Source organism: Poecilia reticulata, linkage group LG19 (genome assembly GCF_000633615.1).
Source record: "Poecilia reticulata strain Guanapo linkage group LG19, Guppy_female_1.0+MT, whole genome shotgun sequence".
NCBI classification, from domain to species: Eukaryota; Metazoa; Chordata; class Actinopteri; order Cyprinodontiformes; family Poeciliidae; genus Poecilia; species Poecilia reticulata.
The window spans coordinates 5,087,566-5,105,503 of NC_024349.1; the positions used below are offsets into that span (position 1 = coordinate 5,087,566).

Genomic DNA, 17,938 nt, shown 5'->3' on the forward strand with positions numbered 1-17,938 from the left:
GATATTGAACGTTCCGGTTGTTATGGATACATGGGTAAGTATATAATCTCACAGGACATTTAAAGAACTACTTACGATTAAAATAAGAAAGATTTATTTAGGCAGACGCTCGAAAATCCGGCGCAACAGGGTTAAAAAGATTTAAATAAGCAATGCTTAGCCTGGTGGGGGCACAAGCAAAGCCTGGTGACCCGCCAGGCTTTGGGGGGAACCCTGTGATGAATAGTAACCAGTTTTACCCGCAGAATCAACATGTAAACTTGATTATTTACCAACCTGTGGACTGAAGCAGTCGTTTTCCCCACAGCCTCCACTCCGTCGGATGACCTTGGCTCGGCCGACCCACTGGGCCTGGCGAAACTCGGGACGGGAACGGTGGAGAAGGATCGCCGCAGCAAAAAGAAGTGAGACCAGACATCTTTCCTCACTCTTCTCATGTTAGAAGAAAAGCTCTGGAGCAGATTTGTTAATCACAAGCTAGTGACACCAAGCATGCACTGAGGGATGACATCTCATGTTTACTGTTATTTATAAATGGAAACATCCGTAAGGTGAGATACGAAGAAAGTAATCTCTTGTCAAAAATCTCTTTTCCACTTTCTTTGCCAGACATGACTTGCTGGAGGAAGCCTGTCGTCAGGGTCTTCCTTTCGCCTCCTGGGACGGCCCCACTGTCGTCACCTGGCTGGAGGTACGCATCAGCCCCCGGTCCGGTTCAAGTGCTGCGCTCACTCACTTTGCTTCACGCGATTTAATGTCATTCATCGCTTAATTCGCTTCCAGCAACTTTTATCTGTCTGAAAACTCAGCTACCCGTCATCACAATAGCAGTAAATCTCAAGGAAATCTAATAATTTCAGGAAAAACCAATAAATTAGGCCTGAATTTCCACAATAAAGGTGATTTCTATTCTATCTTTGGTTTTTGTAAAGCTTAGACTTAACTTTCCAATTTTAGTCGATTCTGATTTCCCCTTAAGGTACATAAAATAGGATTCTTTTTTTCACATGAATTAGAAGGAAATACAAACAAAACAACAAAACCAAAAGAAAGAGAAACAAGTAGAGCAAAAGAAAAACGACACTTAAAGATGTTCCAGTTGATGTGGGTTGATAAGTAGCTAAATGTTGGTTCTCCATCTTGGATTCTTGTTCTGGATTAAGTACTCCACGATTTATAAACTAGCAGGAGTTTCTCTTGAGTCTTGCTTCGTTATTAAATGTATGAAGCTAAATTTTGGTCTGAAGTAATAAGAAATCACTCTTAAATTTCTTCTGCGACAAGATTTCAGATGCCCCGCAGAAAAAAAGACAACGATACCAATGATTTGTTAGCACAAATGGCTAACACTTAGCTAACTGTTCGTCATCAGTGGCTAACTTTAAACCGGCTAACAAATATTGCATCTGCTCAAAGCTTAACCAGACAATCCTAAAATAAATTCTTAAAAACACAGTTTGGGAATCATGAAGTTTTGCTGTGTGTAAAAATAAAAAATGAGCATCTTCTGCGTTTTCTTAAAGGTAAATTAAATAAAACATTATTCTAATTACTCCTGTCTTATCTTTCAATCACTAATAAAGTTAAATAAAGTAAAAGAGAGCAACTAAACATAGAATTCACCATTTTAGAGTAGACCTTAGCTTAGCTTAGCTTAGCTTAGCTTAGTTTAGCCATAGCTCATTCTGGACAAATTAGCAAACAGAAAATGTCCAAAGTAATAAAATACACATATTATTTTACTTAAACACAAATAGACAGTAACTTGCCAGTCTTATGGACGCACACTCATAAAAAAACAAACACTTTCCACCGATCTGAACTTCTTCCTCAGCTGTATTTTAGGTCTGAACAAAATATCACTCACAAAACGGCCGCGCCACCTAGCGGCGAAGCTAAGAACTACACCACAGTCCTGCCTTCAGAGCAGATGTTATGCATCCCTAGATAAAATCTCACTTCCTGCCCCATATTGTGTCATTTAAGAACCTGTAGTACTGCAGTAATAACTTGAGAGAGAGAGAAAAGCTTAAGAGTTCCCACCATTCAGAGTTCACAGTGTCCACACTTTGTTTGCCAAGCTGTGGGTCGGGATGCCTGCGTGGTACGTGGCAGCGTGCCGCGCCAACGTGAAGAGCGGCGCCATCATGGCCAACCTGTCGGACACCGAGATCCAGAGGGAGATCGGCATCAGCAACCCCCTGCACAGGCTAAAGCTTCGCCTGGCCATCCAGGAAATGGTTTCCCTCACGAGTCCGTCGGCTCCGGCGAGCACGCGCTCCGTAAGCCTCAGAGGAAAACCTCAGCAAATCTCTGCTCCACATGTTCAAACGGAAAGTTTTCATTCTCTCTTGTGCTTCTGTCTTTAAAGTCAACCAGTAATATCTGGATGACGCATGCTGAGATGGAGTCTCTCGCTGCTGCCACCAAACCAGTAAGGACTGCGTCTATTGCTCGCTAGAAATCTGGATTATAGCAGCTTTTAAGTCAGAAGTTTCTGCTTTGAGGTGCTTAGATARAAGCATTTTTTTTAGCGAAGCAAGGTGAGCAATATGAGTAAAGCTTTTTTTCTTTTTCTTTGTCTCTGATTAGGAATGTTTGGCTTCACCTTTTCCCTGCTGTTCCCTGAAATCTGTTTTGATGTGTTTTTCCAACTAATTTTCACTCACTAACAAAGCTTTTCCTTCTTCTGCTTTTCCTCTCCCCTCCATTTTATTCTGGCACCGATTCACTGTAACACACACACACACACACACACACAACATCATACTCCTACCTGGTGATCTTCCCTTTTCTTTCCAATTCTTTCCCTTTTTTCTTCACGTTCTTTTTGAACCAAAAAGGAGCAGAAGGAGTTCAGCTGGGATCAGGTGAGACTAGCTTATGTTTAATTTCAACAAAATTCAAACTAACATATTTTTCCACAAACATAATTTTTAATGCAAAACAATCTTTAGGAGGGGCTGCACAGTGGCGCAGTTGGTAGAGCTGTTGCCTTGCAGCAAAAAGGTTCTGGGTTCTGCATGGAGTTTGCATGTTCTCCCTGTGCATGGTGGGTTTTCTCCGGGTACTCCGGTTTCCTCCCACAGTCCAAAAACATGACTGTAAGGTTAATTGGCCTTTCCAAATTGCCCCTACGTGTGAGTGTGTGTGCATGGTTATTTGTCCTGTGTGTCTCTGTGTTGCCCTGTGACAGACTGGCGACCTGTCCAGGGTGACCCCGCCTCTCGCCCAGAACGTTAGCTGGAGATGGGCACCAGCACCCCTCCCGACCCCACTGAGGGATAAGGGTGCAGGAAAATGGATGGATGGATGGAAAACAATCTTTAGGAATGATTAAAAGTAAACTCATAAGGAATATTCTCGGTTTCTTCTATATGCAGTCATGCGCCTCCTGCTGGCCATTTGAAGCAATATACATTTTGTGACACTTAAAAAAACCCCAAAGTGCTTCTTTATGCAATTATAACCTTTATGACGGCATGTTAGAAAAAAATTAATACATTTCTGCCACAAAACTAGAAAAATCTATCTAGAAAAAAAACTTGAAAATTTCAGAGTTGCACAATTTGAAAACGTTTTACTTTTGAAACTAAGAAATTTCAAAAAAAAATTCTAGAAATTTGTTTTTTAGCAGAATAACTTTTTCTACTATGGCCCTAGTACACCATCATATAACCTCACTTAATACTAAGTAATTTTAAGTACAAATTTGTAGCACAAAATCAGAAAGAAAGTCATCTTTCCTGGTAAACTAGCAGAAGAAAACGGCACCGTTTATTCATCTAGAGTCCGTTACGGTCCAGTTATTTATGAGATGCAGTGTGGAAGTGTTTGATTTTTTAAGTCCACCTTCCTGCCTTCCAGATTCTGGCCCATGGAGACATGAACCATGAGTGGGTTGGAAACGAGTGGCTGCCCAGCCTCGGTCTCCCCCAGTATCGCTCCTACTTCATGGAGTCACTGGTGGACGCCCGCATGCTGGACCACCTCACCAAGAAGGAACTGAGAGGCCAGCTGAAGATGGTGGACAGTTTCCACAGGCGAGACAGACGCGGCCCTTCTCTCCCATGTCTTCTGAGTGAGGTGTTGTTTTAGCAGAACTGAATAATGTGTGTTTTGTTCTGCGTGTAGGGTGAGTCTTCACTATGGGATCATGTGCTTGAAGCGCCTGAACTACGACAGGAAAGAGCTGGAGAGGAGGAGGGAAGAAAGTCAGCACCAGAACACAGGTTAGTGAAGAAATGTGCAGACTTTATTCTCATAATACAGTAAAAATGTTGGTGTTAAYTTAACACCAACACAGTGTCTCTATGTGTCCACACTKGCTGGTGTTAAAAGTCACATTTGTGAACGTTTTRAAAGATTGACGCCCATTTTTTTGGTTAAATTAACAGCAGACATGGTTAAATATTCAACAGAACCTGGTGTCACATTAMCATTACAATGGTGTTAAATATAATGTTAAAGTAACACTGAAAGGAGAAACCYGACGGTCCACCGCCGGGCCGGGAATYGAACCCAGGACCTTCCTGCTCCACACTGAGCCTGTTTGTGTCTTTAAGTCATTTATGTTGAATTAAGAACATGAATCTTGTTTTTCAGGTAATCTCTAGGCCTGTCACAATAATCAATAAATCAATTAATCACATGATAAATGAAAACAAACTCAATAATTTCCACTGCTGGTTGACAAAGTTTTCAGTTTGGTGCTTTGGTCTCAAACAACTATTATTTTGAAGGACAMTTTTGTTTACAAAGACTTGAAAATTCATTTTATTTGTYGTTTTATTTAATTWGAATATCTAAAACGTCTTGCAGTTCCAGTGTTAAATGTTCATTAGAATTTAAAGTTTACTGATCTTGTAGAATGTGTTCTTGTGTTATTATTATGCCATTAGCGTTATATCACTTCTCGTCCAGTAAAATTCGCCATGGTGACAGGCCTGTCATTTCACACAAAATGCACGACTTTCTTGAGGTAACGAACAACAAAAGAATTTTAAAAAATCCTCTCTGATCGTAAAACTTTGGCAGTTTGTACCGTCTGCAGCCGTTACACTCGAATGCAACAACGCAGATACGTCAGAAGATTCGCTGGCAGCGTTATTTTAAAGCTGTGTGGCGTTTAAAACAACACCAAGACTTTTTATTTAGCACCACGCCTCAGATTTGAACTCTGGCATTTTCACCGTGCAGCGATCTCCTGGCCAGACGTGACTTTAAAGAAGGAACTTCTCCCAGCTGCTTTTGCCTGCCTCTCTGCAGATGTGATGGTCTGGTCCAACGAGCGCGTGATGTGCTGGGTTCAGTCGATCGGTCTGAAGGAGTTTGCAGACAACCTTTTGGAGAGCGGGGTGCACGGGGCCCTCCTGGCACTCGACGACACGTTTGATTACACGGACTTGGCACTTCTTCTCCAGATACCAAATCAGAACACACAGGTGCTGAGCTTCAAATAGAAGTTATTGCTTACACTCTTACTCGTCTAGTTTCAAGATAACTCTCATGTTCATCTCACAAATCTTCATGCTGTCATTTTGTCAGCTGCTGTCTGACCTGGATTTATGTTCCTGCAGGCGAGGCAGCTCCTGGAGAAGGAGTACAACGCTCTGATCTCCATGGGAACAGAAAGGAGGCCTGATGAGGTACGGCAAAGCGGAAAATGGCTCCTCATGAAGGTTGAAGCGTGACGTTACTGTAACCAGCTGATTAGGTCCATTTTACTTGACAAGATTTTTTTTGATGTTGCTCACTTGTCAAATTTTCCCCTTTGTCATGAAAAGCTCCAGTAATCTATAGAGAAAGCCATTTGGGCTCCAGTGCATGTGCCACTGTTGGCATGCAGAAGAGGTTCAGCTGTGTTTACATGGTGCTAATTGCTTAGTTACAGCATGCAAGACCAAACCGTCCAAAAGAGAGTGCTTTGTCAAATGCTAGTTTCTGTAATGGCCGTCCTCTGCTCTGCATGCTGGTTTTCCTAAATCTCCTCCGTTTCGTTCTGCTTCCTGCAGGACGGCACCAAAACGTTCACACGCTCCCCGTCTTGGAGGAAGATGTTCCGGGAGAAGGATCTCCGCGGCGTCACGTCCGACTCCTCCGAGACGTTACCTGCCAACTTCCGTGCCTCCGCCATCTCGACGCCCTCCGTCACGTTGAGGAAAGTCCAGAGCGAAGGTGAGGAGTTGCAGCTGCTGCATGGTGGGTAATTACAGCCACGTTGTATTTTAGGTGTTTCAAATTAGCCAGGGACCAACACAAACTCAGGTCCACCTGCAAGCCCAAGTCTTGGTTCGGATTAAATTAACTCTGCAACAATGCATATGTGAACGTCAGCGGTCTGGAGAGCGCTTCAAAGGCAGGAAGTAGACTACAGCACAGTGCATTCTGGGTAAACAAAACGAACACAAGAGTCCATCGCTAGCAGGAGAAATGGCTCGTACTCTTTTTCCCAAAGACAAAAAGAGAAAACCTCCAACTGCTAAAATCTGACGCTCTCCATTGATGTTTACATTTTGTAAAGAAGGAAGTTCTGCTCGGCGTCTTCTTCAGAGGTTTCTCGGTAGTGGGTCTTGATGCAGCGCCCCTACAGGCGAAAGGAGGAACTGGTTCTTCAGAGGGTTCGGTTCATTTGACCCAGTGCAGGATGAAAGTGAACCGCACCAACGGAAAATGTTACGAATGCCTCAATCTTGGTCGCCAATCGAACTAAATCTACCGAAGTATCAGGTGTTTTGGGATGATTTCATGATTCTTACTGCTGTCCAAATCTGGTTAAAAACTCCTGGAAACGTCCAATCTATGCAACCGAACACAAATATTAAGTTCTACTCGTCTGTTATACTGATTATATGAGATCCCACTAAAATACAGCCATGTTTGTGGTTCCARTGCTGCAACAAGGCCTGTCACAATGATCAATGAATCAATGAATCACAGGATAAATTAAAACAAAGTCTGGTGATTTGAACTGTCCTTCAAAATAAGAGCTGGTTGAGACCAAATCACCAGACTTGGTCTCAACCAGCTCTTATTTTGAAGGACAGTTTGGTTTACAGAGACTCCATGATTCTTTTTATTTGTTTTGTTTATTTATTCTGGATATTTAAAAAGTCTCCAGTTCCAGTGTTAAATGTTTATAAGAATGTAAAGTTTATTGATCTGTAGGAATGTGTTATAATACATAATAAACAATATTATCGTTTATCATGATAACTTCTGGGACTTCATGATTAGTCATCATGGACATGTCAGCTGCAACATGTGAGAAAATTCAAGCAGCATGGATACTTTTGCATAAAACCGTAGATCGGTGTGTCCGGTGCCGAGCAGAACCTGGACGGGTCGTCAGTAACTGCAGGGAAATGATTCCGTCTCTGTTGATGATCCTCCTTCTCTTTCTCAGCTAACTCCGGTCCCAGAGGAGAGTCGGGTTCTGTGAGAACGTACTCCTGCTAAAGATAAGCACACCAGGTGAGAACCTCCTCCTGAAGCAGCGCAAACACCTGGTTATAGAAAAATAATTCTGTTTTTTCAGATGAATTAGGATTATTTTGCACCACTGAATCCAAAAATGACATCCACTTTTCACTATCAGGGCAGGTTTTTATTAATCCTTTAATATTTCTCATCCAAAAAAGGTTTTAGGAGGAAAAAAAAATGGTTTTCTTAATTAAATGTTATAAACTTGGATTTCTGTAAATTGAGTGATAAACACTTTTAAGGGCTAGTCCATGTAAATTGAAGGTCTTCATTGTGGAATATTCTCTGCCTCTTTTCTGTCCTGATGGAGTCACTCTTCACTCATCGATCAGATTCTCAGGAAACTGATCCAGATGTGAGAACAGGTCCTGCATTTTGATGCTGATGTTGCTCCATAGCTCAGAAAGTTGACCTGATTGAGCAAAACCAATGTGATTGTTGGATTCAGCTCATCAAAGTGACTCTAAAACAGCTGGAAAACCTCAGGCTGTTTCTTGGCTGTTGACCAGAGTAATGACACTTGTTTCTTTTTTTTTTCTCTTCTTCTTTAGAACCCACTTCTACTCCAACCTAAAGAAACCCCCCCACATTTTTTAAGAAAAAAATACCGAAGAGCAAAAGCAAAAACGGACGACCGACATCGTGTCCCGAAATAATCAAAGACAGTGTGTGAATGATTTCTGAAAAGATGACGAAATAACGAGCGAATGTCCATTTACCCATCAGTTTCTCCCTCTTTCTCTCTCTCTCTCTTTTTCTATCTCTTCCTCTCCATAGTTGTGGCATGATGATGATGATGTTTGAATCTGTAGAAAGTGGTCTGTAGAAAGTGACCATCGCCTGTCGTGAATTCATCTTCTTTTTCTGAGCGTGAGACGGCAATATTGACACAACGAATTTACGATTTAAGAAATGCATTCCTGTTCAGATCGAGTGAAACGGTCGATATATTTTCAGATGATCTGAGTCTGAAAGGAGAAGACACTCCGGCGGATAACTGACGTGTGTGTGTGTGCGTGTGTGTGCGTGTGTGTGTGCGCGTGTTCTGAAGCCATAGAGGAACTGAGATGCACAAATGTGAACAGGACCAATGACGAGAGAGTTGGGAAAAGTGCTTTATGAGAAACTCCTGATCCAACCAGGACTTAAAAAATAAACAAACAGTTTAGATAGGGAGCATTTGTGTTAATATGCATGCCAAAATCTGTCATTTCAGAGTGAACTTCATGATATCAGTCATCTAAAGATGTGGACGCTCGGGTCAGGACTTTGTAAAACGTGTGTGTTTTATTTTTATCATTTTTATGATAACTGCTATTGTATGTATGTATGTACAGTTCGTATGTGTGTGTGTATTAAACCGTACGTTCATTTCATACTCAGTTTTAAGGCTGACTGTAATTTCATTTTGCGGTTGATAAAAAGGAAATATGTTTTAAACTATGGACATTTAAGATATGCTACTTGTATGTGTACATTTTGGAGAAGAAAAAAAAACACATTGTGTTATGATTTAATTTCATATTACTGGAGAGTAGTGACATAATATGATGACAATAATGAAAATGATTGTAAAAGCTGTAATTAAAAAAACAAACCTGTAATGTGCAGATTGGAGTTTTTGATGTCTTGAACCGACAGCAGCACTGAGATCTATGAAAACTGGGCAAAAATCAAATATCGATTTGATCTGAGAAGGAAAACTGATCTGATAGAAATACATCACATCMGTCTGCTTGTGACAAATACAGATGTAATATGATTTGTAACTGAATTATTGAAGTTTAATAGACATTAGCTACAAAATTACTATTTTTCTGACTATAAGTCGCTATTTTTTCCCCACACTTTGAACCATGCGGCTTACAGCCTGGTGCGGCTTTTCTGTGGATTTTTCTTCAACCACCAGGGGGCTCTTTAGCAGGAAGTGAATCATTGGAAGTCAAAATTGAAAATCAAAGAAGACGATGCTAATTTTCCTTTAGTACAAGCGCATGCTAGCAGCAGGCACGACGGAGAAATGTTTTCAAACTCATAACCCCCCATCATGGAAACCACACAAAGAAGTTCAAATGATGCAGCTTTTAAATTGAAGGTTATCGATCTGGCAGTGCAGATCGAGAGCCGCTGTACGTAAACTCAGCGCGAACGAATCCATGGTTCTGCGTTGGAGACGGAGATACCAGCGGCTTATAGCCTGGTGCKGCTTATATATGTACGTTTCCTGTTTTTATTTTTAAACTTTGTAGATGCGTCTAATAGTGAGGTGCGCTCTATAGTCCGGAAAATAAGGTAATTCAAAAATAATTCAAGCTTAAACTTCAGACGACCTGCACATAATAAATCCTTGTTTGAATTTGCATTTAGACCAGCTCTTTCAGCTGATGACGAAAAGATGCATCTGGTGTTTTTCTTGCTGAAAAGTACATTTTGTTTCATTTTTTCCCAGCAGGAAACGATGCACGCCAACGTCCTGTTGCCCTATTTCTGTTGAGATAAACATGGATTCTCATCCAGTCATGTTTGAATACACMTGGGATGAACATGTTACAGATTTTCAGTTAAGTACGGTGGAGGATCTATGATGCTGTGGGAGTTTTTTTCTCTTTCAAAACGACCTGGGAACTGTGTTAGAATCCTGCCATCATATAAACCCGATTATCTCTGGTAAAGAGCTAAATATGGTTTATTATTGTAGGTTTTTAAAGGTTTGTGTGACATTAGTGTCTTTTATGCAACAGCAGCTGGACAGGAAGGAGGCAGCAAATTGATTCCTGATCAGATGGATCAGGAATCAAACAGCATTGAGGACTGGAGACTCCACACATGGTGCAGCTGCACTAACACATTATTTTGATTTCTAAATCAGAGGAAAACTGGTGGCGTCAATTCTCTAATTTCAACTCATTTCTAGAAAGATTTGGTCGGCCAATTTGCATAATAAAAATATATTGCGGTACTTTGATTACATTGACATCAGGAATAGTTCAAAGTTCTGCAAAGACAGGGACTGGAGAGCAGAAAACCAGTGAGATTATACTGGGGGAGGGGAGACAACAGGCAGAAACTGGTACAGAAACCTGAACCAGACCCCAAAAAACTACAAATTTAAGTAAAAATACCCAACAACAACGTAAGACAAATAACTTCAAATGCACAAATAATAGGAAATGAAAACAAGGTGAAGACGAAGGACTGAACCAGTGAAATGGCATCAACAACTGAATACAGCAAAACCTTTTCTAACAATAAACCCAGAAGAAACTAGACCCAACAAACCAGCACCATGTGGAGGGATTTAAAAGCTCAGCATCTGGTCTGCCTGTAATTCCCTGCATTGTGACAAAAAGCACTCACATTTTGGCAGCGTTCAAGGAAGTTCAGAAGTTTCTGTGAAAACATTATTCCCATCATCCTACTTCAACTTTAAATGTTTGTCTGCAGTTATTTAACCACAACTTAAGGTTGTTTTTGGATCCAAACGACCTTTTGGATCCAAAAAGGTCAGAGATAGATGTGGCTGATGGGAGGGAAGTTAAAACACCTCCAGACTGCAGCGGCGGTCAAACAGTTAATTTATCTTCCAATGGAACTAGAACTTTTTCATCAATATAAAGAAATTATTTACTTAAAACAAGTGCACATGTCTCGCTGAAAAGTTTATTTGTAAGTTAGTTTGTCTTATTTCAACGTTACTGAGATATTTGCACTAAAAACTAGATAAAAAAAAAACTTGGTAGGATTTAGTGTTTTTGCAGTGAAGCAGCCGAAGTCACCTGATGTGGCTAAACATCCAGGAAGAAGCCAAATGATTTAGTTGGTTTAGTGCAATCTGCTGACATTGGATTCATAAAGGAACCATTTTCTAAACTGATTAACTTTATGCTCACAAACGACACCAGGAGTCACCATGGCGATCTAGCGGTTTACTTCCTGTTCCGAGTTTTCATCAGCACCCAGGGCATTTATACGTCCTAAATTCACATTCCTCAGTTTTGGCTGGTTTATTCGAAACAAAGATTCAAGTTGTTTCAAAAAGTGACTTTTATGAGTGAGAAAAACAAACGGCGTCGTCTTCACCTCAGAGCTCATCTGGTGTCCTGTGCAGATCAGCTTTACAGCAAAATGCACATTCTGTCCTTGTTTTGTGAAGCCACACATCTACTTCATGTATTTTTGTTGCAAATTATTTTTCTGAGAATAAAACAGTCCATTTGGTGAGGGATTTCTTGAAAATGTAATCACGGATATATTACTTCATCGTCCATATATGGTAGTGCCTTCCTGTTTAATGGGCACGACTCCAAAGGCTCTTTGGGTTGCAGAAAACTGCTTTGTAAGTTTCTACGTTAGTTGCTTGAAAATATAAATCAATACACTGTAAAACATCAGAAGGTGAAAATGAAAGCACCTGCTTTAAGTCAACAAAACATTGTTTTGTTTTTAACTCAGAAATTAAAGTTTATAAAGTTGATTAACAAGAAACAAACTTAATAAACTTTGTGTTAATGAACTTAAAAACACTGTTTTTAAGTTYGTTAATCTTGACTTGTGAGTTTTAACTTAATGCTGCAATTTAAACCAAATAATTAAATCACAATATGCAAGAAAAACAAACTGTCCTCACCCAGTTAAAGAGCCACATTTATCTGTTAATTTACTCACAATATCAAGTTATAACGACTTATTTTACTTTAGAATAATTTAATTCAAACTGCAGGAACCAAATTTCTGATCTGATGATGAATTTTATGAAACATCTGAATGAATTCAGCTCAGAAACATTTAGTGTGATCAGGACAAGAGTCAGATCAACGTAACGCACTTCCATCTCAGGAGACAGAAACACGCCGCTAAGCATTCTGGGAAATAGTTCCCACTCCTGACTTTTTCTTCTTTCAGTTTTTAAAGTGTTAACCTAAATACTCCAGTTTATTCAACTCTTAATAAAAAGTTAACACAACTTACCATCTTTCACAAACTCACTAAATTTGACTTAAAGAGTAAAAGATGGCAGACACAACTGAATTCAGCTCAGATGTTTTACAGTGTAAAAAGCCTGGCAGTGATTCATCTTTCATATATTTTCAGATTTCTTTCTTTCTCTAAAATGTGACAATAGATTACCTTTGCATTGCAAACATCACTTGTCACAGTATCTGGAGTCAGTCTGGAGTTTACAGTCTGACGTTGAGCGTCTCTGTCCGCACAGCTGCCGTCCTGTAAACACTTCCTCTGCTTGGAAATCAGTTTCAACCCACTCCCTCCTTCTCTTTCTCTCTCAAACACTCATACATCAAACAGAATAAACACCATAAAGTCCAAAACACGGCCGACGTCACTTCCTGGCAGAATCACTCGCCACATTTTGCTGCGGCTCGTGACGCAGGGAGACGTGTCAGCGCTGCATCTTCCTTCTCAGGTTTGGAAATGTGTTTATTTTCCGAGCGGAGGACTGCAGGGGAAGGCACGCGAGGTTACAGTAAATGTTGTGAACGTGACAAAAAGGATCTTCATCACTGGTGTGAGTTAGAGCCGCTGCCGCTGCGTTGCTGTGTGTTGAGGTAATATGCAGATAAACACTGACTGCTGCAGCGCTGGAATGTGGAAAAACATTTAATTTCCAGACTTTTTTGATGTTTCTTTTTTAAATAATCTTGTTAAAATGCAACAGAATCGATTTGTAAGAAGTGTTTAAACCACATTATGGGAACGCTGGTCCATTATGGGAACTGGTTTCCAGTTTGAGCAGCTTAACGTCTGACTCACACACTCTTGTGAAGTTGGACCTCCTTCTCCTAACTCCTTTATAAAAGCACCAAACTTCCTTTAATCCAGAAGCCGCTCACAGAGTCAAGAATTTCATATTTATTTTGACTAGCTATTTATTGTTATTTATTTTGTATTTATTTTATTTAACATTCCCTTTTATACCTTTGTCGAAATGTTTTTGTTTCCAGATAAGCGCCCTTCCTGCCCGTTCCTCTTCCTTTTCTTAATCCTCTCTCTTCCCTTTTCGTGGTCGTTTTACGTCCCAGAATCCAACCCGATCTTTGCCTTCAGGAATCAGCTCAGAGAGGTGCGTCTCTACACAGGTACGTACAGAACTTCAGTTTTATTCAGTGCAGGAAGGAGAATCTGGAATTTAATAAAAAAGGAACGGAGATTTATTTTCAAACATGTTGCTGATGGAAAGATGAATTTCAGTTCAGGGTGTGAATCTGGACAGTGAGATAAAACCACTTAAATCTCTTTCTGCTCCTTTTCACTCAGGATTTCTTTCATCTGTGACAAACTGTTCACATAATTTAAGTGAATTATATAAAAAATGAAAGAGTTTATTCATTTTAATTGTGCTGATTTCTTTCTGCTGCAGACAATCACAGACGCGGGTTGTATGTGGAGATGCATCTGGATGGGAGGGTGACTGGAAGTGATGCTCAGAGTCCTTATAGTGAGTAACTGAGGGATTAAAACATAAACTACATGCAAAAACACATGCAAATACAGAAACCAGCACATTTTTTCATCTCACTTTGATAATTTTCCTTCAAATTTGATCTTTGAATACATTTATTTAATTTAAAAAATAATTGTTTTCAACAAAATAGTGCAAATGTAACTGGAATTAAATATTTGCTGAACTAATGCTTCACGTTTTAGAGCTTATCAGATTGTTTAATTCAGGAATCCAAGACTTTCTGGTTCTTCTACACTGTAAAAAACAACATTTTACAAAGTATTTTGGTCGAGTTTCAAGTGAAAATAACTTATTACATTTGAAATAAAACTAAACTACTTTTTCAAGAAAGTTTTCATCAAGTCTTGGAAGCTTGTTTTAAATCAATTTTTGAATATTGATAAAAAAAGTGCAGACTTTTTCACTCATAAAAATACATTTTTCCAAAATTATAAGTTTAAAAAAAATCTTCCAGAGTGGAGCTAGAACTTTTTAAGATCAATATTTATGAATTGTTGACTTAAAACAAGCTTCTATTTCTTGTTGAATAGTTACATTTAGGTTAGTTTAGTCTTATTTTAAGTGTACTTAGATGTTTGCACTAGAAACTAGACAAACTCTTGGTAAGATGACGTGTTTTTGCAGTGTATGACACAACAGAGGCTCCTTTCTCTTGGTCACTCTTGAAAATGGGAAAATATGATTAAAGTACATAAAAACTGGAAGAGGACTTGAGAATTGAGAATATAATAAAAGTTGAAGAAAAGCTGAAAAAACAGCATTTTCAGAAGTTGAACTGATAACATGAGAGCCTGAAAACTGAACCTGTTTGTTTGTCCAGGTGTGTTGCAGATAAAGTCCGTTAAACCGGGTCATGTGGTCATCAAGGGACAGACGTCATCCATGTTTCTCTGCATGGACGACTCCGGGAATCTAAGAGGACAGGTACGATGGAGGAGAGTTCAAGAACATCTAACTTTTGACTCTTTGTTCTTATTTTTCTCTTCTGGTGTTGAAAGTTTTAACGGTTTCCGCTCCTTTCAGACAGCCTATGACGAGGCCGACTGCTCCTTCAGGGAACTGCTGCTGGCTGACGGATACACCCGTTTCCTGAGCTCACAACACGGCGTCCCTCTATCGCTGGCATCCAGAAACTCTCCGGATCGACACTCGGTTCCTTTCACAAGATTTTTACCTCTCAGGAATACTTTAATGGTTTCGGAAGAATCAACAAAAACTCAGCGGGACTTCAACCTGGACTCGGATGACCTTTTCGGGATGGGTCAGAACGCGGTGGTCAGTCCTCAGCTGTTCGTGGACTAAAATACAGAACCACAAAGAAACCAGAACTGTTTGGGTTTTAAAACTCTGATACATGATTGTCTTCTAATTTATTATTATTGTTGGTTTTTTTAGGATTCTTAAATGTAATGAATACTGAACTAAGTTATTTATTTATTTTGGTGTCTTATTTAAAGCTTATTGGAATTTTTATTCATTCTGGGAATTGCTCAGATCTTTTGAGAAAATATGAATAAATTCTGGAGTTGTTTTTGTGCAATTCCACGTTTTTCTTTTTGGTGTTTCCAATGCAGAGCAGTCGGTGCTCASTAACTTCCTGTGCAAACGTGGACAAATGCCAGTGTAGGAGCAGGGCGCCCTCTAGTGGAAGAAACTAATAATGAGCGCAAAAGTTTGATTTTTTATTTTTATTTTTGCTCATTTCTGTCTGATTTGTGATTCAGGAAAGAGAAAAAAAATCTTAACGAGACATTTTCTAAATTAAATTGTAATCTATGAGTTTGTTAAAAATAAAATTAAATAAAATCTGATTTAAATCTCTGGACATCTTGAGTTATTTTCATGTTTACTTTTTTTTTTTTTTTACAGTAATCGCAGACATGCATACCTCCTTTTTTCTACATTATTTAAAGTGACAGAGAGTTTTAGCCTGTTTTGTTATTACTTTTACCATGAAGGTATGTATATATTGTCTTTTGTTGTATATGGTTATACTACTGCAACTGCAACTCCCTCTAAGAGGCCATTTTTAAAAAGCAAAAAAATTAATAAATAAAAGATAAATAACATTTATATTTACAATTAAATATATATAGCTGGTCTGTCAGCATAATAATTATCACCAACATGGTGATTTTGTTGAAAACAATCCTCTCTCATCATGTTTTCCTTTACGAATAAATGAAGCCTACTCAAATTAAAACTTAGATTTTTCTATTTTTGTGGGGGGGCACTGCAAAAAAGATTCATTTACTTTACATGGCTTCATAATTAGTTGAACATGTTGACATTAACGTGTTGTAATTTTCCTATTAGCTCAAAAATTGCTCTTTGTGATGCATACAAACTCATAATTACTTCAAAAAATTTATATATTTTGTTATATTATAGGTAGCCATTTTATTGGCAGTAATTTCATGACAAAAACAAAAATAGTGAAGTGAGTCTTACACGCTTCCCACGTAAAAGAAAAGAAGAGCACAATGAGAAAGAGCCGAAGAAATKAACCACATCCACCAGCAGGTGGCGGTAATGCTGCTTAATGGTTTTTGCCCACCGCCAATAAAACTCAAGAAGAGTCGKAAAAACACAACTTCCTAAGTATTTCTGCTCTCAGTATTTCTCTCTAAAAAACTTTAAATCATGAGCAAAATTGATAAAAAGAGCCGTAACCTCGGAAGCTTAAACCAAATGACATGCAGACATTTTCTAGCCACAAAGCGCGGAATWAACCCCCCCGGCTAACGAACGAAAGACGAAGGGAGAAACAGAGAGAAAGCTCTTTTAAACAACAAAACTATTACCATAGTGTCGAATGTGAAATCACGGACCGACACCGGGCCAAAAACCAGACCCTTAACAGATGTTACCGGACCGGACAGAGCACATGAACTTACCGGATCACACAGTCCGACCAGAAATACGTGGCTTTCATTGTTTCAGTTATGAAGCAGAAGTTAGCAGCAGCTTCTTCTGGTAAGTTTTTTCCTCTTACTTCGTTTGGTCCTCCTCGTCTTCATTGCTCCTTGTGATTTCTACATTGCCATCGATTTTTGGCTGGTTAGCTAGCACTACGGGACCTAGCATGTAATTTACCCAGAATGCATCGCAGCGTAAACAACATGGCGATGTCCGTGTTTCACCATATGACAACATTTTATTTAAATGTATAAAAACTAAACAGCCTACACTATTGTACTATATTGTTTTTGCTGCACAGTGGCGCAGTTGGTAGAGCTGTTGCCTTGCAGCAAGAAGGTTCTGGGTTCGATTCCCGGCCCCGGTCTTTCTGCATGGAGTTTGCATGTTCTCCCTGTGCATGGTGGGTATTCTCCGGGTACTCCGGTTTCCTCCCACAGTCCAAAAACATGACTGTCAGGTTAATTGGTCTATCTAAATTGCCCCTAGGTGTGAGTGTGTGTGTGCATGGTTGTGTGTCCTGTGTGTCTCTGTGTTGCCCTGTGACAGACTGGTGACCTGTCCAGGGTGACCCCACCTCTCGCCCGAAACGTTAGCTGGAGATGCACCAGCAACCCTCCCGACCCCACTAAGGGACAAGGGTGCAAGAAAATGGATGGATGGATGTTTTTGYATCTAATTTCACACTGTTGTCAGAGCTCAAAAACAAATAAAGTTAGTCACTCTGCTGCTACCAGACAAATCTAAATTATCTTTGGAAAACTAAAACAAAAATGTCTTGTTGATATCATAGATCTACTGGTATGATCAAATTAACATAACATCTTTAGAAGTTAGCATTTCTTTCAATGCCTTTAAAAATGCGTTGCTGTAATGTGGGAAATCACRCTGACGTCATGTTTTCGTCACTTCCTCGTCTTTTGTAAGCAGAGATCTGGACTTTATCCACCAAAAAGCCCCATTTCGTCGATTCGGACTTTACTGGTTGTTAAATGGACAAGCTGAAGYCAATCACTGRAGTGGTTTATTGTAGCAGCATTGCCTTAGTCTGCATAT

The 17,938-nt window shown here is 39.6% G+C and overlaps 2 protein-coding genes and 2 long non-coding RNA genes across 11 annotated transcripts in view; 2 read left to right on the plus strand and 2 right to left on the minus strand.

Annotated features, from left to right (window-relative positions):
• Positions 1 to 9,086, plus strand: part of LOC103481232 (liprin-alpha-3-like) — a 38,845-nt gene extending 29,759 nt beyond the window's left edge. For 6 of the 8 annotated variants that reach the window (XM_017310761.1, XM_008436582.2, XM_017310762.1 and 3 more), the window contains 12 exons: positions 308 to 404; positions 610 to 691; positions 2,082 to 2,282; positions 2,372 to 2,434; positions 2,844 to 2,870; positions 3,868 to 4,043; positions 4,135 to 4,232; positions 5,269 to 5,444; positions 5,580 to 5,648; positions 6,015 to 6,177; positions 7,406 to 7,473; positions 8,034 to 9,086. In XM_017310761.1, coding sequence (XP_017166250.1) covers positions 308 to 404; positions 610 to 691; positions 2,082 to 2,282; positions 2,372 to 2,434; positions 2,844 to 2,870; positions 3,868 to 4,043; positions 4,135 to 4,232; positions 5,269 to 5,444; positions 5,580 to 5,648; positions 6,015 to 6,177; positions 7,406 to 7,458 — 1,205 coding nt within the window. In that variant the 3' untranslated portion in view covers positions 7,459 to 7,473; positions 8,034 to 9,086. Of the gene's footprint in view, positions 1 to 307; positions 405 to 609; positions 692 to 2,081; positions 2,283 to 2,371; positions 2,508 to 2,592; positions 2,871 to 3,867; positions 4,044 to 4,134; positions 4,233 to 5,268; positions 5,445 to 5,579; positions 5,649 to 6,014; positions 6,178 to 7,405; positions 7,474 to 8,033 lie in introns of those variants that run through there. The other 2 variants (XM_017310764.1, XM_008436579.2) reach the window with 2 other exon arrangements.
• Positions 8,331 to 12,807, minus strand: LOC103481231 (uncharacterized). The gene is made up of 2 exons (XR_536254.2): positions 12,610 to 12,807; positions 8,331 to 9,144 (listed from the first exon to the last, which is right to left on the minus strand). It is a non-coding gene; the product is annotated as an uncharacterized LOC103481231 (long non-coding RNA).
• A 13-nt stretch (positions 12,808 to 12,820) lies between these two features.
• On the plus strand, positions 12,821 to 15,703 carry fgf21 (fibroblast growth factor 21). Its single transcript, XM_017310766.1, has 4 exons — positions 12,821 to 13,577; positions 13,859 to 13,936; positions 14,784 to 14,887; positions 14,987 to 15,703. Exons 1-4 carry the CDS (start codon positions 13,427 to 13,429, stop codon positions 15,263 to 15,265), a joined length of 612 nt encoding a protein of 203 aa, XP_017166255.1. The 5' UTR covers positions 12,821 to 13,426; the 3' UTR covers positions 15,266 to 15,703.
• LOC108167269 (uncharacterized) lies at positions 13,534 to 17,236 on the minus strand. The gene is made up of 3 exons (XR_001777624.1): positions 16,861 to 17,236; positions 14,768 to 14,875; positions 13,534 to 13,620 (listed from the first exon to the last, which is right to left on the minus strand). It is a non-coding gene; the product is annotated as an uncharacterized LOC108167269 (long non-coding RNA).
• Positions 17,237 to 17,938: the final 702 nt, after the last annotated feature.